Raw genomic sequence first — 25960 nt, forward strand, 5'->3', positions numbered from 1 at the left:
AAAAATGTTTTCGAACACATGAGGTCACATTGAGTGGACAGAGAGACAATGGCAAATGTGCCGATAACACACACACACACGCACACACGCACACACGCACACACGCACACACGCACACACACACACACACACACACACATGATGTACAAAATCCGATCAGCAACCTCCCCGTGGTGTACATCGGATAATGCTAATGCTGGCGGTAGCTCAAAAATGCACAGGTATCTTTGAAACGCCGTAACTTCGTGGAAAAAAATCGCAGAAACTTTATTTTTTTTTAAATTGTAGGGAAAAGTTCAAACTTTATTTCCCTGCTAATGGAAACCGCGAGAAAAATTCTAGAAAGTCCGTGCAGTCCGCCAAAGTTTGCAATTTTCACTACGAAAAACACGTCCCCAGTTTTGTGAAGCCACAGGGGCAGGGACGTCACAAATTAAAAATCCATACATACGTTTTTAAACTAGAGATTCTAAGCTTTAATTTAAGATAAAATTCAAGGTCCTACGATGAATTTTCGCGGAGTTATACTCATTCAAAGTTCGTCAATTTTTGGCCGAAATTTAGTGATGCCATAATTTTTTTGAGTAGTGTACTTGCAACGTCAGTACGGAAACCCTTTACCGCGAGAGACTCGACTTTGGGCAAGAGAGCCGCCGCTGCAGCCATCTGGGCAGCGATGATGGCCAAGACTAAGATGGGCATAGGTATGAAGGCAAAGACGAGAAAGAAGAAAACGACGACGACAATAAAACGAATACTTCCGTCGGCGAAACGAGGTGGCATGTTACCAATTCTGCCAATGTTGGGCGTTCTAGGATCTTTTATCGGTGAAGCAGCAAATGTAGCAAAAACGGTCAGCGCCCACAAAAACGCGCGACGTCAACTTGAAGAACTGCAACGTCACAATCGCGCGATGGAACAAAATCGCGGTCTATACTTGGCACTTTATAAATACGGACGACAAATTTATCTCGGACTGTATAAACGCGGACAGCGCGTATCAACAAAAAGAAAAAAAAAACGCCAAAAAGAAGATGAAAATGCCCGCGGGTGTGACCACCGACATGCAATTGAACCATCTGGCGAGACGTATGCGCATACTATATTTTAGAGGTGTGTAACGCTTTACCGACGAGTGGAGTAGGTCGAAACAAGGGCGGTATCGTTAATTTGGACAATACCACGGGTCCTGGTACGCACTGGGTGGCTTACGCAAAGAGGAGTAACCGCGTTTTCTATTTTGACAGCTTCGGCAATCTTCAACCGCTTCAAGAATTGGTGCGATATTTTGGAAACAATGTTACAATAGAGTACAACCGAACGTCCTATGTCAGATGTACAATCATAATTTCTGCGGACAAATGTGTCTGAGATTTTTACAAACTGTTGACTTTTAAAAAGATCGAGGATTGTGTCAAAAAGTCTCAGCATTCGTCGAATGCTTTATCCATCATGTCATTTACGCTAACGCTGAGCAAAAATAGTAGTGTTCTCGCTGCAAATTACTCTCCGGCGATAAATTTGACAGATGCCGAAAGTAAATGCCTCAAACAATAAATTTAATTTTGGCAAAGACGATATGGAGGTTACGATACCCGAGGGATCATACGAGCTGCCGGTCATAAACAAATTTTTGAAACGAGCAATTTCGCAGAAACGTCCACGACGCAACGCACTTGATGCCGGTGACATGCTAGTTGTCCGCGGCGATATCGACATGTTCAATGATGACAGCAAGGAAGGAGAGTTGCTGATAGTGATTTGAGCTAATCATAACACGATGAAGTGTGAAATTAGATGCAACTACAAAATAAACTTTAACAAAACCAACAGCATTGGATCGCTGCTAGGATTCTCGAAACGTATGCTGCAGCAACGTAGATGGCACAAATCGGACATGTCAATTAATATTATGAACGTAAATATCATCCACGTTGAATGTAGTATCACCGCAGGTGCATACAATAACGATGCGCGTGTGCATACAATCCACAAATTTTCGCCTTCGGGATATAAGCTCAGTGAAAGGCTTGCAACAGTTATTTACTTGCCAGTAATCACACGAAGCGTTACGGATCTTACTATACGCGTTGTTGATCAAAACGGACGATTGTTGGATTTTTGAGAGGAGAAAATTAACGTCAGGTTGCACGTTCACAAACGATAACGCCACTGTGACAAATGAGATGCTTGTGTTGAGTGGAGCTGAACGAGCAAAGAGAGATAACACATTCTTTACAAGAACGGTGACATCATCATCATCGATAGATATTCCTACTCGATCAACTGAGAAGAGGAAGAAGTTCAGTGCATCAAACGTTAAATTTTTACAATTTCTGGGATTCGCGGTACGACAAACTTGAGAAAAAAACATGACTGATATTCAAAATATTGGAGACGAGCCAATCTTTGACGATCGAATCGTCAAGATTGAGACGCATGCTTATTTGCCGTATGCAAACACAACGTACGGGCACAGCGACGAGATAAGAATACCCATACAGCAACAAGATTTGTATACATTGTCGTACGAGAGCTTCCCATATGTTAAAGGGAGGTTGACAAAAAAGAAAAAACCGGAAGAGGTACACGCGGCGGCATAAATGGTGTCTCTCCGCGCTGACGCTCGGCTGCCGCACGCACACACGCGAGCTACGCGAGGCGCGCACGTACGTGTTTCATGGCAGCGCGGCGGAGGTCGGGGTGCCGGCAGAAAGTAGTGGGGGGCCTTTCGATACCGTATCTTCCTCGTTCGACGCTGGATCGAGAGAGAAGACACGGAATCGCAGCGCTCGAGAAACTGACAGAAATGATATCCCTTGCGCCTATACGGCTGGTATACGGGATACCGCGGTTCGTCGCGCGCTATTGTAATTTTTAATTGCATAAAGAAATTTATTCGGATACGAAGATTCTTTTGAAAAATAATGTAAATAGAAATACGATTTTTAATAATAAATAAAAATTATTTCATCATGACAATACAGCATTTACACGAAGGAAAAAATTTTCTTCATCTAAGCAAATTATGTCTGTTTAAGATCATAAATTTTTCCAAGATATTGTATTGTTGCTTATATATGAAACAATGAATCGTTGAGTTGACATTTAATTTTTTTTTTTGTACAGTAATAAATTAAAATTATGTCATCACGGCAATATATTTTAGCTTCAATTTGTGGGACTATTACTTTACATAGAGACATAATTTTAAATAATTAATGAATGTAAATCTCTTTAATTAATTATTAAAATGATCTGTATTAGAAAACAATTTTAATTCGATTAATTTATAGATATGTTAACATTATCGGGCAAGCCAGTTTACTTTGTAATTGGCGTAAAACAATACTCCGAGAGAGGACCCGAATGAACGTCTGATTTTTCTTAAATTTCGTACAGTAATTTGTAACGTCAAAATGTGAAGAAGTCTGTCACTTCTCCGAATGCCCCACATCCTTCTCTCTTGACGAGAGCCGAGAGAGAAAGCATGATACCATCTCTCGCGACGCGGCGTCAGGCCCCGGGAGGACGTATTTTGTTTTCTGTCTCTCTCTTTTGCTCGTGCGTCTAAAAACAATAACGCATCAAACAAGAGACTAGCAAGAGACATCGTGAAATATGTTTTCTGCAGCTCATTCTCCGTGGTGTTCTTGCACAGTGCGGTGTATTTGCGAGTAAAATGCCTCAAAACTTGTCCTGCCAGAAGCGAGGTCGCATCGTCGGACAAGCTCAGGCCGGAAAATCAGTAGCAGAAATTGCTGCTGATATTCCGTGTTCTAAAAAAACTGTCCGACGATGGATACGACGTTTCGCAGAAGGCGGTGATGACGCTTTGAGTGATCATCGACTGCATAATCGTCGTCCCCGTAAAATTGATGCCGACGAAGTAGAAGAGATCGTCGCTGCGGCTGCTGATCGACCGTTCGGTAGCGTTCGGGAGTTCAGCAACGCAGTTGACATGGATATATCTGAGAGGACCGTCCGGCGTCGTCTTAACGAAGCTGGGTATCGCTGTTACCGTCCAGCCTACAAAATTCCGTTGACTCCTGCTCATCGGGAGCAACGAATCGCGTTCGCTTTGGAGAACAGTGTGACGAGCTGTGAGGATTGGGAGGCAACGATCTGGACCGATGAAAAGGTCTTTGTATCGTCTGCTGACCGCCAACTTCATGTATGGCGACTAAGAGATCAACGGTTGCATCCAAATCACGTTGTGCCCCTCCACAGAAGTGGAAGAATTTCATGCGCAATGTGGGGCTGGATTTCCGGCACTACTGTCGGCGAACTGGTGGAAACTCCCACACGCATGAACTCTCAGGACTATATTCGCATACTGGAAGAAGTTCTTCTTCCCTCAGTACGCGCAGTATATTCCGTAGAGGACATGCCGGTTATACGACTAGTGCAAGATAATTCCGCAGTCCATACTTCGCGTGAAACACAAACGTAGTTTCGGAATCATCCGGAGATACAATTAGTGAACTGGCCTGCTCGTTCACCACATCTAAATTTAATCGAAAATGTTTGGGCCCAAATGGTTCGACGATGGGAACCAAGAAGGGAGAGGACGGTAGCAGCGTTAGTCAATCACGCGAGAGAAGTCTAGGAAGAACTTCGGTTCCACCCAGACTTCCTTGCAAATTTGATTGATTCGATACCTAATCGACTCAATCAAGTGATTGATCGGTCTGGATACTGGACAGACTATTAAAATATGCCGCGCTTGCACCACGATCGGCCCTTTTCAGGGCCAATAAAACTTCCATACCAAATAAGGACGCTTATAGAAGCGTTAGAATATGACAGGGCCTGACGCCGCGTCGCGAGAGATGGTATCATGCTTTCTCTCTCGGCTCTCGTCAAGAGAGAAGGATGTGGGGCATTCGGAGAAGTGACAGACTTCTTCACATTTTAACGTTACAAATTACTGTACGAAATTTAAGAAAAATCAGACGTTCATTCGGGTCCTCTCTCGGAGTATTGTTTTACGCCAATTACAAAGTAAACTGGCTTGTCCGATAATGTTAACATATCTATAAATTAATCGAATTAAAATTATTTTCTAATACAGATTATTTTAATAATTAATTAAAGAGATTTACATTCATTAATTAATTAAAATTATGTCTCTATGTAAAGTAATAGTCCCACAAATTGAAGCTAAAATATATTGCCGTGATGACATAATTTTAATTTATTACTGTACAAAAAAAAATTAAATGTCAACTCAACAATTCATTGTTTCATATATAAGCAACAATATAAAATCTTCTTGGAAAAATTTATGATCTTAAACAGACATAATTTGCTTAGATGAAGAAAATTTGTTCCTTCGTGTAAATGCTGTAGTGTCATGATGAAATAATTTTAATTTATTATTAAAAATCGTATTTCTATTTACATTATTTTTCAAAAGAATCTTCGTATCCGAATAAATTTCTTTATGCAATTAAAAATTACAACAGCGCGCGACGAACCGCGGTATCCCGTATACCAGCCGTATAGGCGCAAGGGATATCATTTCTGTCAGTTTCTCGAGCGCTGCGATTCCGTGTCTTCTCTCTCGATCCAGCGTCGAACGAGGAAGATACGGTATCGAAAGGCCCTCCACTACTTTCTGCCGGCACCCCGACCTCCGCCGCGCTGCCTCGAAACACGTACGTGCCCGCCTCGCGTAGCTCGCGTGTGTGCGTGCGGCAGCCGAGCGTCAGCGCGGAGAGACACCATTTATGCCGGTGCGTGTACGTGGTACTGGGAAATAATTTTTGCGTTTATGTTTGACGAGATAAGATATGAACTTGATGGTGTCGAAATTGATCGTAATAGAAACGTGGGCATAACTAGCTCACTCAAAAACTATGTAACGCTGTCATCCGACAAAAACGTGATTCTGCGAAATGCTGGCTGGGAAATACAGTTGATTACCGCTGATGGCTACTTCAACTTTTGCGTTCCGCTTTATGTGCTGTTGGGATTCTGCAAGGGTTACCATCAAGTAGTGATCAACGCTCGTCACGAGTTGATCTTGATATAAGTGCAATGATAACAATTGCCTGAAGGGTAATTCAGCGATAGAGCCTGTGATAAAATTGTTTAAAATTCAGTGGCGAATGCCGCACGTGATAATGAATGAGATAAATAAACTTTTGATGCTGCGCACTTTGGAGAGCGTATAATACCTCAGCAGGGATTTTCTCTCGTGGGATCTTTACAAGTATCCGTTTTTGCACCGTACGACCAAGCACTTGTGGGCTATCAAGACCGCTACTCACTTCAAGAAGCCGCAATACGTCATTTTCGCTATGCAAACTGGTCAAAAAAACATAATGTCCGAGGACACATGCCGATTCGACCATTGCAATTTAATCAACGTCAAACTGTTCTTAAACTCTGATAGTTATCCTTATGATGATATGAATTTAGATATTAAAAAAAAAGATGGGCTATTCTATACAACATGTATGCCCGTTTCTGCAAAACCTACCTTAGATACGAGTATCTCAAGCCGAATCTCACCGTGGCAAACTTTATACGTCACGGTCCTTTCATAATAACAGATTGTAGTCGACAAATTGAATCAATCAAGAGCGCAACCGTTGACGTGTGACTGGAATTCGAGACAAAAAATAACGTGCCAAGAAATACTATTGCCTATTGCTTGATAATATACGATCGCGTGATTCAGTACAACCCGTTGACAAACATTGTACGCAAAATCACTTAATTCCGCGCATATATATTACACAATACATTGATTGGGAATACAGTGTTCGTTTCGTCTGCGACATGTCCGTGCCGACGTTTGTGGATCTGCAAGGTTTTCCCCTTGGACGATTAAGTGGTTCCGTCGTAAATGAATTCGCTGCTCTTAGAGAGGAAAACGTTCTCGCGCATTATATCTTTGGTAGTCTCCAGCCATGGGATTGGTTGATGAAATCAAAAAGATCTTGCGCCTCTTGGCTTGCTGCCTGCCATCATGGGCTAAGATGTTAACAACATCCGCGCGAATAACGAGATAGTCCTTGAACTCAATAATACTCCTATTAAAGTCACTGACCGGGTGATCAATCCTGGCCTGACCTTCACCAGCTCGCTCAGCTGGAATGAACATGTTAAATCCGTATCCCAGCGCGTGAACGGCGTTCTCTGGCGTCTTAAATACTTTAGGCACTGTCTCTCGCGCCCCCTGCGCGTTCGTCTTGTGTCCTCTCTGATCTTCCCCTTCTTCGACTACTGCGCTGCCGTCCTAACTGACCTCACTGGGCAGCTTCGTATCAAACTCAGGCGATTGCTGAACGCTTGCGTACGATTCATCTTTGACCTTCGCTGAGACGATCATATCTCCCCCTACTATACTCAGCTTGGCTGGCTGCAAGCGGACGATAGACGATTTTACCTATTCGGATGCTTCATCTACTCCATCATCCGTAGTGACACCCCGTCTTACCTGGCCTCCAAGCTCTCCTCCTGTTCTAGACTCAGAGCCACCTCTAGAGCTTCCCCATCGAACCTGGCCATTCCTTCACACCTTCACTTACCAACGATCCTTCGCTGTGGCTGCGCCCACATTCTGGAACTCATTCCCGATCTCTATTCGCAACGCCGAGACCATCCACACTTTCAGACGCAGTCTCCTCCTTTTCCAGCAGCGGCGGAGTGCCTCTCCGTCCCTGGCTTAGCGGGACGCGCACTTTTTCTCACGCTTATTATGTTTAGCATTATTTGTATTACATTTAGCGTTATCCGTATTTTTCTCTTTCTTTTGCGCTACATATTTAATCATTCTTATTCTTAGTTCTTTTTATTCCTTGCGTTAATTCTATTTACTCATGTTATGCGTTATATTCACTCTCCGTTATTTGTATTTGCATTATCTGAACTTTTCCTTTTTTTTCTCTTTTTTGTTTTTTTACGTTACTTTTATTTTTGTTTTATTTTTAATTCTATTCTGATATTGCGGCTCTAATTGCTTATCTGCGTTATTGTTATGTTATGTTTATTCTATTCTATGTTATTTTATTTTATTTTCTACTCACGCTTGCGATTTGCCTGTTTCTTATCTTACATTTATACTTCGCTGTCTCTGTTCAATTTAGCTTATATTTTGTCACTAGGCTATTTTGTCTTTAGTTTGTAAGAGCTTTGTTCTTTTCTTTTTGCTGCTCACCGGTGTCCGTAGAGGGCTTGCTCTAGGGCTAAAAACGCACATTCATTCATTCATTCATTCTCTCTTGCATCCACCTTGATCAAAAATTTGTTAGAGAATAGCAAGCGGTGAGAGCGGCGGCGGGGGCGGCGGGCCCCGCGGAAATAGCTGCGCACACCCCACAAAAATATTTGCCATTGTATCGCTTATCTACTCCTCCCCCACCTCTCTAGTGATGACAGACATTTCTGATTTCAAAAATACAGTCATACCCCCCCTCCCCGCTGGGTGTTTTATTATATTTATGTAAACAGAGGGACAAATACATAGTCCATGTTTACATTAAATAGTCAGTTGCCTTCACGCGGCACATTTCAAAGGTGACAGGTTTTGATCAAGAACATCGTCCTTGTTTATTTAAACATTGGCAATGATCGTCGCTAACTCTGCGTTGTCACTGTTTCTTTAAACATTGATTACACAGAACTGTACCGGATATCACCTTTCCCCCGGTTAGGTTCATACACGTGTCCCCGTTTAAATCCCCCCTTGCCCCTCCACGGTCCGGTTTGGTCCACCCGCGTGACATCGTCTCCAATTAGACCCCCCCCCGGGATACCTGAAAAATTTCCCCCCCACACGCGGCACATTTCAAAGTTGTCAGGTTTATTTAAACATCGGTCAAGAACATGGTCCTTGCGTTATCTCTGATTATTTAAACATTGATTACACAGAACTACCGGTTAGGTTTACCCGCGTGTCCCCGTTTTAATCCCCCCTCCCCCCTCCCGCCCGGTTTGGTACACCCGCGTGACCTTATCTCCGGTTAGGTTCCCCCGCGCGACCGAAAATATTCCTTTCCTTCCCCGCATCCCCCTGAGATTCCTGGGTTAGAATTCGCTTATACATTCTACTAATATGGAACACAAGAATTAAAGGCTTAAAAATAACAACAATAAGTATATTTGCAATAAAAGTTTACAATGACTGTTTTATTAGTTTACACCTTTTAGGGTGATACTTGCTGTAACAAAACCGGATCTTGTTGTAGATATAACAATGTAGAAACATATATTTTGACGTTCTTAAAGCAGTCATTGTAATATAGTATTTTATTACAAATATATTTTTTGGTGTTTATGACAAATTTTAATTTAATTAATAATAATAGAAAAACATTTTAAATTTACAAATATGTTATTGGACCAATAGTGTAACAACACAATAATAGTAAAAAAGCCTTCATCGGTGGTAGCTAGGTCTTAGTGCTTTTATTTTTATTTATGTGCTTTTATATATTTCTCCGAACTCAACCAGAATGTGCGCCGAATTAATTTTTGGTCACAGCATGTCGAGTAAGAATTAGTAATATCACTATTTATATTAAATTAATTAATTTAATATAATACTTGATGCTGGTTTGCACCTATATACCCATTCCCCCCTGAAAAAACTGTAAGAAATTTATTGCGAAAAATTACACCTTGATTACACCTATTTATTACACCTATAATTATACTATTATTGTGTTGTTACACTATCGGTCCAATAACATATTTGTAATTTGAATCACGCACCTAGAAATGCGTTGTCAATCATATACCAAATATTGCGAGAAATATCAGAAATGTGCCCCAATAGTCGAGGTGGTAAGACACCGGGACCGGAGATTCCGGAGGTGCCAGGTTCGAACCCTGGGTGGGGTGTAATTTTTCGTAATAAATTTCTTACAGTTTTTTCAGGGGGGAATGGGTATATAGATGCAAACCAGCATCAAGTATTATATTAAATTAAATAATTTAATATAAATAGTGATATTACTAATTCTTACTCGACATGCTGTGTTATGACCGAAAATTAATTCGGCGCATATTCTGGTTGAGTTCGGAGAAGTATATAAAATCACATAAATAAAAATAAAAGCACTAAGACCTAGCTACGACCGATGAAAGCTTTCTTACTATTATTTTTAAATTTCTTGATTTTTTTAAATAACTTTTTAAAGTAACTAATTAAAACGGTTTAAAAGTTATATACACTACTAAAAAAAAAATAGGGAACACTTTCCAGACACCAAAAATTAGGCTATTTTGAAATGACTGTAACTCGGTGAAAAATCATCGTAGATAAAAAATAAAAAAAACATTTTGAAGCATGAAAATCGACCTTTAACGTTGTACCAGCAGATTTTCAAAATTCTTTTAACTTCCTTGTCTTATGCAGTAAAAAAGCACACCTTGTTTTGTTTGTTAAAATTTCGTATCTTTGACACTTTGCAGATCGACCAACAAATTTTTTTCGAATAATTCAAATAAAACTTTATAAACTACAACATTTTATCTACAAAATGCTTTTCTTAAAATTTCTCTACGATTTTTTTTTTGACCGAGTTACGCAACTTTGAAGCTAAACCTGCATTTTTTACAAATGATATCCGTACTCCGTGAAAAATCATCGTAGACAAAAAATCAAAAAACCATTTTAAAACTCGAAGTTTTAGCTTTAACATGCTATTAACAGTTTTCAAAAATTTTTTCAATTTCTTAGTACTATGCCCCAAAAAAGATACACTGTTTTTTCCTTAAAATTACGAATTTTTAACAGCCTGTAGCTCAATAAAAAATTTTTTCTTGACAAATCCAATGCAAGTGCCATAAAGTACGGCATTTTCTCTACAAACTGCTTTTTTTTAAATTTTTACTACGATTTTTTTTGACCGAGTTACAAGACTTTGAAGAAATACATTATTTACAGTACATTTTTCCGAAAAATGACGTCTACCGACGTCTACATTAGCATTACCCAATGTGCACCACGTGGAGGTTGTCGGTCGGCTTTTTGCACATCGTGTGTGTGTATGTGTGTGTGTGTGTGTGTGTGTGTGTGTGTGTGTGTGTGTGTGTGTGTGTGTGTGTGTGCGTGCGTGCGTGCGTGCGTGCGTGTGTGTGTGTGTGTGTCACAGCAGAGATAAGGAGTTCACAGTTCGTCACTTCTACACTATTTAACGACTCCAAACCCTCTTTACTGTGTATGTGCGTGCGTGCGTGCGTGCGTGCGGATGTGTGTGTGTGTGTGTGTGTTGTGTGTGTGTGTGTGTTTGTCAGAGCAGAGATAAGGAGTCCACAGTTCGTCACTTTTGCATTATTTAATGACTCCAAACCCTCTCTGCTGTGTGTGTGTCTGCGCGCGCGCGCATGAGTGATCAATGGTGGGTATTTCGTGTGTGTTCGTTATATCAACGATATTCTACGACCACACGTTTTGCTATTAAATCGAACCTGTCGGAACTTTATTTTTATGCAGGAACTTTATTTTTATGCAGGACAACGCTGGACCTTATACGGCGAATATAACGCGACGTTTTTTTTCAACGACACGCATTTAGACTGTTAAATCATCCCACCAATACCCCGGACTTAAATCCAATCGAACACATTTGAGATGAAACGGAACGACGATTAAGGCGTCGCGAGGAACAGCCGCGAAATTTAGAAGATTTGGGAGAAATTTTAACGGAAATTTGGCACAACGTTCCGCAAGATTGTATTGCGAGATGTACAAATATGCGAGAACGCTTGCAAACAGTAATTGATCAGAGAGGAGGAAATACACACTATTGAACACTCCTGCGCGCGAGCGCATACACACACAGCAGAGAGGGTTCTGAGTCATTAAATACTGCAGAAGTGACAAACTGCGGGGTTCTTATCTCTGCTGTGATACACACACATACACATACACACACACACACGCGCGCGCGCACATGCACGCATAGGCACGCACGCGCACGCGCGCGCACACACACACACACACACACACACACACACACACACACATACGATGTGCAAAAATACGACCGGCAACCTCCACGTGGTGCACATTGGGTAATGCTAATGTCGACGGTAAACGTCATTTTTCGGAAAAATGTACCGTAAAAAATGTATGTCTTCGAAGTCTTGTAACTTGGTAAAAAAAAATCGTAGAAAAAATTTTTAAAAATGCATTTTGTAGAGAAAATGTCATACTTTATGGCACTTGCATTGGATTTGTCGAGAAAAAATTTTTTATTGAGCTACAGGCTGTTAAAAGTACGTAATTTAAGGAAAAAACAGTGTATCTTTTTGGGGCATACTACTAAGAAATTGAAAAAATTTTTGAAAACCGTTAATAGCGTGTTAAAGCTGAAACTTCGAGCTTTAAAATGATTTTTTGATTTTTTGTCTACGATGATTTTTCGCGGAGTACGGATATCATTTGTAAAAAATGCAGGTTTAGCTTCAAAGTTGCGTAACTCGATCAAAAAAAATCGTAGAGAAATTTAAAAAAAAGCATTTTGTAGGTTAAATGTTGTAGTTTATAAAGTTTTACTTGAATTATTCGAAAAAAATTTGTTGGTCAATCTGCAAAGTGTCAAAGATACGAAATTTTAACGAACAAAACAAGGTGTGCTTTTTTACTGCATAAGACAAGGAAGTTAAAAGAATTTTGAAAATCTGCTGATAGAGCGTTAAAGCTCGATCTTCAAGCTTCAAAATGCGTTTCTTATTTTTCATTTACAATGATTTTTCACCGAGTTACAGTCATTTTAAAATAGCTTAATTTTTGATGTCTGGAAAGTGTTCCCTATTTTTTTTTGAGTAGTGTATAACAATTTGAAAATATAAGATTTACATAAAAAAAAAGTCTTATCCGCGGAGATCGAACCCGGGACTCCAAGCGTATCAGTCGACGGCCTAACGACCCACGCTACATCGCTAACTTGACAATCGTTCTTCTATAACTGTACTATAGATGTTAGAAATATTTAATCGTCATTTTCTCTAAAATTCCTAAGTTATACGATGAAGGCGGCTTTACTGTAATAAAGGTGGGAATGAATATACATCCATCCAATTGTATTAAAATTGGTGAGATCATTGTCAAATGTTCCCCTTGTTAGCAGCACAAAATTTTTCTATGTTTCAAGACAGCCAACCGGCACAAAAATTACCACACTTTTAAGAAAATAAATTTCTACACAATGTTTAAAAGTAACTTCTTATCATTATACAAAAAATTTTAATTTATCACTACTGTGCTATGTGTCATGCCTGAGCGCGTGAATTCTAGGGGCTGCAATTGGATAACTTTAATAATCCAAAAAGTATTATAGCCTCGACATTTTCATATTTGGATTTTCGATTTATTATATTCCGAAGAATTTACTCATAAAAAAAGCTTCTGCTAATTCTAGGATATATGAAAAATAATATAATATATTTTATATTATACAAGGGTTGCCCGAAAAGTAATGCCCCATATTTTTTTTTGAAAACTATTTATTCTGCAAAAATGATGTTTACACACATAAAAGAATAATGTTTTATTTACTCACTCTATTTTTCTACATAATCTCCTTCAAGTTCTACTGCCTTCTTCCAGCGACTCACTAAGGCATCTATGCCCTGTCGGTACCAGTCCTCGCTCTGGTTACAAAGCCAGGTTTTCACTGTACTAATCACTTCTTCGTCGTTTTCAAAATGTTTTCCACGAATGCTATCTTTTAGTGGCCGAAAAACATTTTGAAGACAACAAAAAGGTGATTAGCGCAGTGAAAACCTGGTTCCGTAACCAGAGCGAGAACTTGTACCGATGAGGCATACACGTCCTTAATGAATCGTTGAAGGAAGGTAGTAGAACTTGAAGGAGATTATGTAGAAAAATAAAATGAGTAGATAAAACATTATTCTTTTATATGTATAAACATCATTTTTGTAAAATATATAGTTTTCGAGGAAAAAATGTGGGGTATTACTTTTTGAGCAATCCTCGTAATAACATTATAATATAATAATTTTCGTTAATAAAACAATTTTAAATACAATTTTTGTTTTTATTTTTATATTCCTGTACGTTATTTGGACATGAAAACATCATTAAAAAGATCAAAATAATCATAGAGTCATGTCTTTTTAATGTCTTAAAACTACATTATTAATCCGTGACATTAGTAGCTCGGTCATCTTCCCATCATTTTAACATCATCCTATTAGTCATATTTGACCAGTTATGAGAATTGTCGTCATTTTGATGTGTGCTTGCTAGCTTGATAGAAAGGTAAAGATAGGGGGTAGAGAAAAAAAAAGAGAGTGCAACAGACACAGGGAAAAGAACAAAAGGTGGAAGAAAAAAGAGTAAGTAGTAAAAGAGAAAAAGAGACGGGGAGTGGAGGACTAAAAAATGTAATTACCCTGGTAACAATTACAGACAGAAACAGGCAGAATTTTTATCTGTTTCTAGCTGCAAGTTGTCCGTTCTATCTGCAAATACAACATGCGGATAGAAAATCCGCATTTGCAGTAGTAGATTCTATTAGTCTCCGTCTGCATCTTGTCCGTAATCACATTTCCCCTACATCTGTCCGCGATTACGGACAGCAATCTTGTTTGTTTCTATTCGCATTGTGTCCATAATCATTTGCATCTGTCCGTAATTGTGTATAGAAGTTCTGTCTGTTTCTGTCCGCATCCTATATGTCGCGATTTCTATTTGCACATGTCCGCGATTACGTGCACGAATCCTATCCGTTTCTATCCGCATTGTATACGTCGCGATTTCTATCCGCATCTGTCCGCGATTACGTGAACAAATCCTATCCGTTTGTATATGCATTGTATCCGTCGCGATTTCTGTCTGCTTCTATTCGCGATTACGTGAACAAATCCTATCCGTTTGTATTCGCATTGTATCTATCGCAATTTCTGTCTGCTTCTGTCCGCGATTACGTAAACAAATCCAGGAACTATCTATTTGGACACAGTACAATTAGACACAAACCACTCACAGCGCTTGAACAAAAGAAAATTACTAAGCATCAGCCGTTGTGATTGGCTGTGTCCCATTGTACTGTGTCCAAATGGATGTTTTCCAACAAATCCTATCCGTTTCTATCCGCATTCTATCCATCGCAATTTCTATCCGTAATTGTTAACGATTACGGACAGCAATCCCGTCCGTCTCTATCCGCATCTTGTTCGGAATCACATTTCATCTGTATCTGTCTGCAATTGCATACAGAGGTTCTGTCAGTTTCTGTCTGCATTCTATACGCCGCGATTTCTGTTCGCATCTGTCTCCAATTACGTACCGGAATGCTATCTGTGTCTATCCGCATTGTATTCGGCGTGATTACTACTTGTATCAATTTGCAATTACGTATCAGAATCCCATCCGTGTCTATCCGCATTGTATCCGTCGCGATTTTATCTGCATCTGTCCGTGATTACGGACAACAATCTTATCCGTTTCTATTTGCATCTTATCCGTTTCTATTTGCATCTTATACGTAATCACATTTCATCTGTATCTGCTGCAATTGCGTACAGAAATTCGATCCATACGTATCCGCATTGTATCTGTCGAGATTTCTATCTGCATCTGCCCGTATACATAAATAATTAAAATCCTATCCTGCCCATAGTCCGACTAGCAAAAATAGCAGAATTTGAATTGGAAATAGAACCGAAGCATGAAAAAACATAAAAAGAACTTGTCAAAACTCAATTTTGCAACCAATGGTTATATACAAATTACTAAAAATTGACTGTAGAGGAAAACTGAATACGCCAATCGATCCTACGTGAAAAATAATTCAATAAACACATACAACGCTTTCCTAATTGGTATAGTTATTATAATTGTTTATAAACAAATTAGTTAAAAAATTGTTTTTCGCAATGTGTTTTTTATGTTTATAACAATTTGTTTATAACAATTATAATTGTTATAAACAATTGTAATTGTTATAAATAAATTGTTATAAACATAAAAAGCATATTGCAAAAGGCAGTTTTTCAACTAATTTGTTTATAACAATTATAATTGTTATAAACAAATTGTTATAAACATAAAAAGTACATTGCAAAAAGAAATTTTACAACTAATTTGTTTATAACAATTATACAAACTATACCAAGAAAGCGTTATATATGTTTATCGAGTCATTTTTCACGTAGAATGGATTAGCGTAATTAGTTTTCTTCTACAGTCAATTTTTAGTAATTTGTTTATAACAATTGGTTGCAAAATTGAGTTTCGACAAGTTCTTTTTACGTCAGTAATGTTTTTTCATGCTTCAATCCTATTTTCAATTAAAATTTTTGTTGCTATTTTTTCTGGTCGGAGTATGGGCAGGATCAGGTTTTAATTACTTATATATGCGAGCAGATATAAATAAAAATATCAATAAATACAATGCGGTTAAAAACGAATAGGATTCTGATACATAATTGCAGAAAGATACGGACAGAAATCGCGGCATCTAGAATTCAGACAGAAACGGACAGAACTTTTGTACGCAATTGCAGACAGATACAGGTGAAATGTGATTACCGACAAGATGCGAATAGAAACGAACAAGATTGCTGTCCGTAATCGTGGACAGATGCAGATAAAAATAGCGCCGGATACAATGCGGATAAAAACGGATAAGATTTTGATACGTAATTGCAGACAGGTGCGGACAGAAATCCCGGCGTGTAAAATGTAGAAAGAAAAAAACAGATTTTAATTATTTATATAGTTTATAGTTTATTTTAAACATATGTTTATAGTTTATTTTAAAAATATAAAAGCATAAATAATCAAAGGGTTAATGAAAATATTTGCTCAATACTCAACACGTAAGTTTCTTCCTGTTTACATCAGCTTTACTTCAAATATAACTTTTTATTTACGATAGAACGTATCACAAGTGTACAATTAGCTCAGTGTTAGCGTATTAGGTTATCGTCCCAAAATCTTAGGTTCTAATCCCGCCGGCGCCAATATGCGTTTTTAAAAATTGTAAAATAATGCGTAATCGTAATTAGTAAAATAGAATATATACAAATTAGATTAACTTATAATAAAAATAAGAATAATAAGATCTGCAAAAAAACAAAAAAAATTCTTTTTTATAATAAAATTTTTTTTGTATACGCGTTTGCATACAAAAACGGGTGCGTATATGAATTTGCAGACACAAACGGACAGAGTGCGTATACGCATTTGCAAACACAAACGAACAAAGTGTGTATACGCATTTGCAGACAAAAACGGACAGGATGCGTGTACATATTTGCAGACAGAAACGGACAAGTTGCATATGTATCCAATTGCAAACAGAAATGGACAGGATGCATATACGCATTTGCAGACAGAAACAGATAGAATTTACAGTTGGCTATCTGTTTTTACAGACAGAAATTGATAGATTGCGAAACACATTCTATTGGTTTCTATCTGTAAATACGGATTAAGAAATGCATAGTAAAGCAGACAGATACGTTTTCTGTCCGTTTCTATCCGCAATTTTTACCATACAAATATCCGCATATTTTACTATTACAGATATAAGAAAAAGAAATAATATTGTTAATAATTTGTTACCAAACAAATATAATTATAACGGCGTCGCAAGTAAGGCGTTATTTTTGTACACTAATAACCATGTAGTATTTTATTAAATATAACTTTATATTGTCGTCTGACAAGGGATATGTCACAAGTGTCCGGCGCCGATTTGATTCTCCTTGAAATATGTTGTTAAACACGAAAATTTAAGAGACACGTATTTTTTTATATGTGCGGAACCTTAAATTTAGGGGGTAAAACACACCTTCAAAAAAGAAAAAAAACGGAATTTCTCTTTCGGGGTGAATATCATCAAAAATATAAGAGATAAAAAAATATTTTTAAGAAAAATTATACAGTTTAAAGAGTACTCTAAAGTTGTAAAAAAAAAAATTTTTTAAATTTTGTTTAACACAAAATACTCCTACCACCCAAAGTTTTTCTATATTTAAAAAACTTTTTTTTAGTCAAATTAAAGGTTATTTTTTTCCAAATTTAACCATATATAAAAAAGTATCTTACAAAATGCCATTTTTGAGAATTAATTATAAACGCCTCCTTATGCGCTACCTGTGCTTATATGCGTAAGTAGTTAGTTTGCATTTAATCTTATGCAATAATTATATTATAAAAGATGGATTTGTAATAAAATTGTCTTTAACTTATTCTTTCTTATACTTATTCATGGAAAAAATTAAACTTGAAAGAAATAATTGGATTGGAGTTAATAAGAATCAGTACAAAATTACCTTTTCAAAAAAAGGTAAAAAAAAGGTGCCAATTTATGTGTGTGCGCGCGCACCTTATCTATAATTTTTTTTTTAAACTCAAGTAGTACTATTTTTTAATTCATAATAAATGTATTTTTTCCAAAAAATGTATGAAATCTTTAAATCGCGCCAATTATAAAGAGAATATATTGCTGTTTGAAATAACTGTTGTACTACTTTTAACGAATAAAATGCAAGTGATAGTATATTTATTTTTTAAGTAAAACCCAAGTAGCGATATCTTTAATACTTTTTTAAATAAAATTTAAGTGATACTGTGTCTGTGTATTTTTATTGCAACATTTTTCTGTTCTAACCTAAGTGGATGTACTTAATTTAAAAAAGTTTCAATGAAATATGTAACATTTAATCTCAAAGAATTAAACAGAAATAAGAATGTTTTATTATAATAAAAAATTTTTAAACTACAAAAATTGGCGCTGCTGTTTTACAACATTTTATTTAGATTATAGTTAGACATTTAACAGCGCCAATTTTTTGTAGTTTAAAAATTTTTTATTTTAATAAAACATTCTCATTTCTGTTTAATTCTTTGAGATTAAATGTTATATATTTCATTGAAACTTTTTTAAATTAAGTACATCCACTTAGGTTAGAACAGAAAAATGTTGCAATAAAAATACGCAGACACAGTATCACTTGAATTTTATTTAAAAAAGTATTAAAGATACCGCTACTTGGGTTTTACTTAAAAAATAAATATACTATCACTTGCATTTTATTCGTTAAAAGTAGTACAACAGTTATTTCAAACAGCAATATATTCTCTTTATAATTGGCGCAATTTAAAAATTTCATACATTTTTTGGAAAAAATACATTTAGGTTGAATTAAAAAATAGTACCACTTGAGTTTAAAAAAAAAATTATAGATAAGGTGCGCGCGCACACACATAAATTGGCACCTTTTTTTTACCTTTTTTTGAAAAGGTAATTTTGTACTGATATTACGCGTTTTTGTAGTGTTAAGCAATATATTTATTTTTTGTGATGCCATGATTTCAACTTACAAGTAAGATTATAATGTGTGTGTGTACACACACATACACACACACACACACACACACACACACACACACACGCACACACGCACACACACACGCACGCACACACACACGCACACGCACACGCACGCACACGCACGCACGGAATATATATATATATATATATATATTATATATATATATATATATATATATATATATACAGGGTGTTTCAGACCACACGTACACCCCTTTTCTCTTCGCAAGATTAGGACCAATCAAAAATATGTTCAGACTAAAGTTGTAGGGTTTCAAAAGATCTATTCAATGATCTTATCAGTTTGACCTTGGATGGCGTCGCCAAAGTCAGATCGAAATCACATTATGTTTTTTAAATGGAACACCCTATTTTTGATTCCAGAATCTAATAGCTGGTGTCAAGACCTTTCCAAAACACTATAAGAATGTTTATTTTCGTTGACTACTTTCCGAGTTGTGCGGCTTGAAAGTTACACTACCGCCAGCATCAGCATTACTCAAGATGTACCATGTGGTGGTTACTTAGTCGGATTTAATCTTGTGTGTGGGTGTGTGCATACGTGCATGCGTATGTGTATGGGGGAGGAAAAGGGGAGTCAAAGTTTTATGTACTCTGCTTTTGTTTATTAACTGGATTGATTATGTTTGATGATCACTCATGTCCAGATTGACTGTATGCATTTTCCCGTGCTTAGCATTATCCAGAATGAACGACGTGGACGTGACGAGAATTTCATCCCATTGGGGTGCTTGATTCACGTGAGTCCCCTTGCCTCTCACGTTTGGGTTGCTTGATTCACGTGAGTCCCCTTGCCTCTCACGTTTGGGGTGCTTGATTCACGTGAGTCCCCTTGCCTCTCACGTTTGGGGTGCTTGATTCACGTGAGTCCCCTTGCCTCTCACGTTTGGGGTGCTTGATTCACGTGAGTCCCCTTGCCTCTCACGTTTGGGGTGCTTGATTCACGTGAGTCCCCTTGCCTCTCACGTTTGGGGTGCTTGATTCACGTGAGTCCTCTTGCCTCTCACGTTTGGGGTGCTTGATTCACGTGAGTCCCCTTGCCTCTCACGTTCGGGAATGAATGAGTGTATGTTTTGTTAAGCGACTAAATGTTCAAAGTGAGCACCATTCTCTGCGATGCAAGCATCAACTCTATTTTGAAAATCATTGGTTGCTCGAAGAATTTCCTCGGCACGTAAGGATCGAATTGCTTCACTTATTCTACGAATCATATTATCCCTCGTAGTCGGACGTTCATGATAGACCAAGTTTTTTATCCTTCCCCAGAAATAATAATCAAGGACGGTGAGATCTGGTGATCGGGGTGGATAATTGATTGGAGCGTATTTGCCTATCCACTTGTCGGGGAACATAGTATTTAATGCCGCACGAGCAACTCTCGATGTATGAGACGGACATGCATCTTGTTGGAACCACATGTTCAGGCGCAATTGCAGAGGAATATTTTCTAGTAAGACAGGAAGATCTGTCATTATCAAGGCGGAATATCTATCACCGTTTAGATTTTCGTCAAAGAAAACAGGACCTATGATTTGACTTCCAATAATTCCACACCAAACATTGACTTTCCAAATGGTTTGATGATCTACTTCTCTCAACCAGTGAGGATTATTTTGTGCCCAATAACGAGAGTTCCAAGTATTAACAGATCCATCACTTTTAAGTGTACATTCGTCAGAGAATAAAATTTTTAAGTGGAAATCAAGTGGTTGCTGTCTTATAAAGTTGCAAAATACAAGTCTCTGTCTAATATCGTTATAATTCAACGCTTGATGAACAGACATTCTGTAACGGTGAAATTTGTTATTTTTTAAAATGCGCCAAACACTGATTTTACTAACACCAGAATCTTGTTCTCGTCGTCTTAAAGAATCATAAGGGTTCAATTCTGTCGATGCAAGAATTTCCACTGTTCTTTCATCCATAATCGGACGACGAATTTGTGTACCTTTGTTATGTTGAGGCTGAACGACACCTTTAATTTTGATTCGTTTAGCCAAACGTGAAAAAACATTTCGCGAGTAAGGAGTCCGATCAGGATAACGTTCCCGCCACAATCTTTCCGCTGCAATGAATGTACCTCGACACTCACCTAAAATTAGCAGCATATCATATGCTTCTTCATTGGAATAGGACATCTCTAAATAAACCTAGACTAATAAAGAGGGTCGGATTTTTGTTGCGCGATTGATACTGATATGACGGTTATTGAAGACGTAGGTGACAAGTTTGAGAGAGTTATTGTCACTCGTGTTGAGTTGAGTCACAATAGCGTTGTGGTGAATACATCTCTACTACATCCTATGCAAATAACAATATGTATAAAATCACGAGTTAGATATCGTTACGCAGAAAGCCGCGCTCGTTATTGCTCGTGTGCTACCGTTAAAGTAATAATGTAATTACATAATATTATGACATACATATGTATGTGGCTATCTACGGTCGCGACAGCTAACTTTCACGATTTTTCATGATCTGTTTTTGTTGGCCCGGCTCGCGTGTTTACTTTCTTTGTGTCGGCTGCACGGCTTTCTGCGTAACGCGTGATTTTATATTGTTATTTACATGGTGTTGGCGGTAGTGTAACTTTCAAGCCGCACAACTCGGAAAGTAGTCAAGGAAAATAAACTTTCTTGTAGTGTTTTGGAAAGGTCTTGACACCAGCTATTAGATTCTGGAATCAAAAATAGGGTGTTTCATTTAAAAAACTTAATGTGATTTCGATCTGACCTTGGCGACGCCATCCAAGGTCAAACTGATAAGATCATTGAATAGATCATTTGAAACCCTACAACTTTCGTCTGAACATATTTTTGATTGGTCCTAATCCTGCAAAGAGGAAAGGAGTGTACGGGTGGTCTGAAACACCCTGTATATACACATACATACATATATATATATATACCAAGCAAATCAAAAACTGCTTACGTGAATATAATTAACCTCAACTCCCATCCACAATAAATAATATGTCTCTTGTATAGACAAGATTATATTGTAGGATGTTAAAATGTTAGCTAAGGAAAAAGAGTGAGAATGAGAGTATGAGAGTGAGAGTGAGAGAGAGAGAGAGAGAGAGAGAGAGAGAGAGAGAGAGAGAGAAAGAACATGTGTCGTAGAAGAAAAGCGTCGTTTGACGAAAAGGATTGCCATTGTCCGAAACATGTGTTGTTTTATGGTAGAGTCATAAAACACACAATCAATTGTGTTCAAAGCGCGTAAATGTAACATCTGCGAATGGACGCACGTATGTATCAGGAAAAAGGGGTAAAGGCGAGTAGGCAGAACAAGCCAAAGGCAGAAGATTTCGAGCGATCAGAGAGAAACGATCCTACGAGTCAAGAGAGCGTTCTGTAGACACTCAACGAAATATACATATTATACTTATTATCTAAAAGCCCTTAATTGATCCCACATACACTTTGGGGGCTCAGCCGGGATCGGGCTAGTTAGATCCGTAGTATAACGAGTTCCGCGAGTGTTGAGTGTCGAGTTTTGAGTTTATTGTGAACCTGAAGAGACGAGCAATGAGTACCAGATACGCGAACGATCTGACGGTGGCAGAGCTGAAAGAGAGACTGAGAGAGTTGGGACTATCCAGTTCCGGTACTAAGAGCGAGTTAATAAAGCGTTTAGACGAATCAGTTCCTTCCGGTGTTTGGACCGAGGAACAACCAGAGGATCAGGCGACGGGGAACCTGGAAGAAGCCGGTAATACAGGAGAGAATGAGAGAGGTACCGGAAACGAGACATCTTCAGGGCATCACCCCAGAGACCCGCGCGTAATCGAGATGGAGCTGGAGATCTTGAAACGCGAAATCGAGATGCTGAAGACTCAATCGCGGGCATCCGCTCGTGTATCAGATGCGCATTACGCATCGAATACGGAGATCAGGTCGACGCAACCTAGAGCAAACATGAGTGCCATAGCCGAGCTTCTCGCTACGTTCGACGGTACGACGGGCAATTTTGACATCTGGGAGAGTCAACTGAGAATGCTGAGACGGACCTAACGATTGGACGACGAACACACGAGGATACTGATCGGGATGCGGCTGAAAGGGAAGGCGCTAGAATGGCTGCATTCCAAGGCCGAATACATGGAGATATCCTTAGAGGCATTGCTACACGAGCTCAGAACCATGTTCGATCATCGACCGAGCAGAGTGGCACTACGTAAAAAGTTCGAGGAGCGTGTATGGAGGAAAGGCGAGACCTTCGCCGATTACATGCACCAGAAGGTCATCTTGGGGAATCGCCTGCCGTTTGACGAAGAGGAACTCGTCGAATATATCATTGACGGCATCCCTGACCGCGGGCTGAGGAATCAGGCGCGAATCGGCGGCCTCGACTCGAGAGCCGCACCGATGGAGAGATTTGAGCGGATAACGCTCTGGGACAAAAGGCATCCGGGGCACGGCGAGGAGAAGTCACAGTTTCGAGCGAAGGCGGAGAAGAGTGGCGAGAGCGGAAAGAGCGAGCAGAAGAAGACGACGCCTAGTGTGAAGAGGAATTGTTTTAACTGCGGCCTGCCCGATCACTTTGGTAAAGACTGCCCGACGAAGGAGAACGGACCGAAGTGCTTCAAATGCGGTGAGCGTGGGCACATTGCGGCGAAATGTTCCGAGAAGCGAGCGGAGGTAAAAGATAGTTACGTCGCAACGCAGGTAACGCAAATGAAATGTAAAAAGGAGGTTACGGTAAACGGTTGTAACATTGTCGCGCTAATTGATACTGGGAGCGATCTATGTTTAATGCGTGCGGATCAACATTCCGACATAGGATCTCCGTCGTTAGAGTACCGAGAAACGCGATTTCGCGGCGTAGGGTTAAAGGAAAATGTAGCGTTAGGAGAATTCCGTGCGGAATTAGCTGTCGACGGACATTCTTATCCTATTTTAATTCGAGTCGTTGCAAATGATATGATTAGTCATAAATTATTAATCGGTGCAGATTTTCTGAATACAGTCGACTTACACATAAAAAACGGTAATGTGTCGATTAATCCCGTGGAAAATACGATAGCGAAAGATCAAACGCTTCCCGAGATCTTTCAAATAGATCTCGAGCGCAAAGAGACCGACAAAGCGGATCTGTCACATATTTCGAGTAACGAGCGTCGAGCGGTTATTGAGAATATTATAAACAATTACAAACCAAATAAGGCTAAAGAGACTAGTGTTAAAATGTCAATTATTTTAAAAGATGAAGAGCCGGTATATCAGAGAGCCCGTCGATTGCCCGCAGTGGAAAAAGAAAAAGTGAACGACATTATTTCCGAGTGGATTCGAGATGGCATTGCGCAACCATCACTGTCCGACTACGCGAGTCCGATAGTTTTAGTGGAAAAGAAAGACGGGAGCGCCCGATTGTGCGTGGACTATCGCCAGTTTAATAAAAAAATCGTACGCGATAGATATCCGCTTCCGCTAATAGAAGACCAGGTAGATTTCTTGCAAGGCATGATATATTTCAGCACGTTGGATCTGGAGAACGGTTTTTTTCACGTCCCGATAGAAAAGGACAGTCAAAAGTATACGGCTTTTATAGTGCCAGACGGGCACTATGAATTTTTGAAAGTCCCGTTCGGACTTTGCAATTCGCCGTCGGTTTTTCAGCGATTTATTAACACCGTTTTTAAAGACGCGATACGCGACCGGCTAGTGTTAACTTACCTCGATGATCTCATAATTCCGTCTGTCGATGAAAATACAGGAATTAAAAATTTTGAGATTGTGTTGAAAATCGCGAGCGAGGCAGGACTCAAGATTAATTGGCGCAAGTGTCGTTTTTTACAGACTAAGATAGAGTTTCTTGGCCACGTAATAGAGAACGGTCGAGTATACCCGTCGGTGCGTAAAATTGACGCGGTGCGTAAATTTCCAGAGCCAAGCAACGTGAAGCAAATTCAGAGTTTTCTCGGGCTGAGCGGCTACTTTAGAAAATTCGTGCCAAAATATTCAATTATTGCGCGCCCTTTAACTAATTTATTGAAGGCAAACGCGAAGTTCCGTTTCGAGGAAGAAGAGAAAGGGGCATTTCTTAATTTAAAAAATATCTTATGTGACAAGCCCGTATTACGAATATATAAAGCGAACGCGGAGACTGAACTGCATACGGACGCGTCAATCGACGGATACGGCGCGATCCTATTACAAAAGAGCGACGAAGATGGTGCGTTCCATCCAGTCTACTATTCGAGTAGCAAAACTTCGCCGAGCGACGTTACACGAGCTACGAGTTGGAGGTGCTCTCCATTGTTCGAGCCCTAACGAAATTCCGCGTATATTTGTTGGGCATCCATTTTAAAATAGTGACCGACTGCCGAGCGTTCGCGCTTACTATGAACAAGAAAGACTTGTGCGTACGTGTGGCCCGCTGGGCACTGCTTTTAGAAGAATTTGACTATGTTATTGAGCACAGGCCCGGTAAGAGCATGGTCCACGTGGACGCGCTAAGTCGTAATCCGATTCCGAGTTGCATGACTATAGATATATGCGATAGCCTGTCAGTGCGATTCAGGCAAGCACAGCAAGACGACGGCGACGTCAAAAAGATATTTGACGCGGTGGAAAAGGGAGATCACGATGATTACATTATTAGAA

General features: G+C 39.0%; 1 protein-coding gene across 1 annotated transcript; it reads left to right on the forward strand.

Moving 5' to 3' along the window:
* The first annotated feature begins 22882 nt into the window (after positions 1 to 22882).
* Positions 22883 to 23368, forward strand: LOC120357750. Its single transcript, XM_039449219.1, has one exon. The coding sequence runs from the start codon at positions 22883 to 22885 to the stop codon at positions 23366 to 23368; it is 486 nt and encodes a 161-aa protein (XP_039305153.1).
* The last annotated feature ends 2592 nt before the right edge of the window (positions 23369 to 25960 follow it).

This window comes from Solenopsis invicta, chromosome 5 (genome assembly GCF_016802725.1).
Source record: "Solenopsis invicta isolate M01_SB chromosome 5, UNIL_Sinv_3.0, whole genome shotgun sequence".
Classification (NCBI taxonomy): Eukaryota; Metazoa; Arthropoda; class Insecta; order Hymenoptera; family Formicidae; genus Solenopsis; species Solenopsis invicta.

Bases quoted from the DNA above. Each gene is read 5' to 3' on its own strand.
- LOC120357750 (XM_039449219.1), top strand. From the start codon at position 22,883: ATGAGTACCAGATACGCGAACGATCTGACGGTGGCAGAGCTGAAAGAG.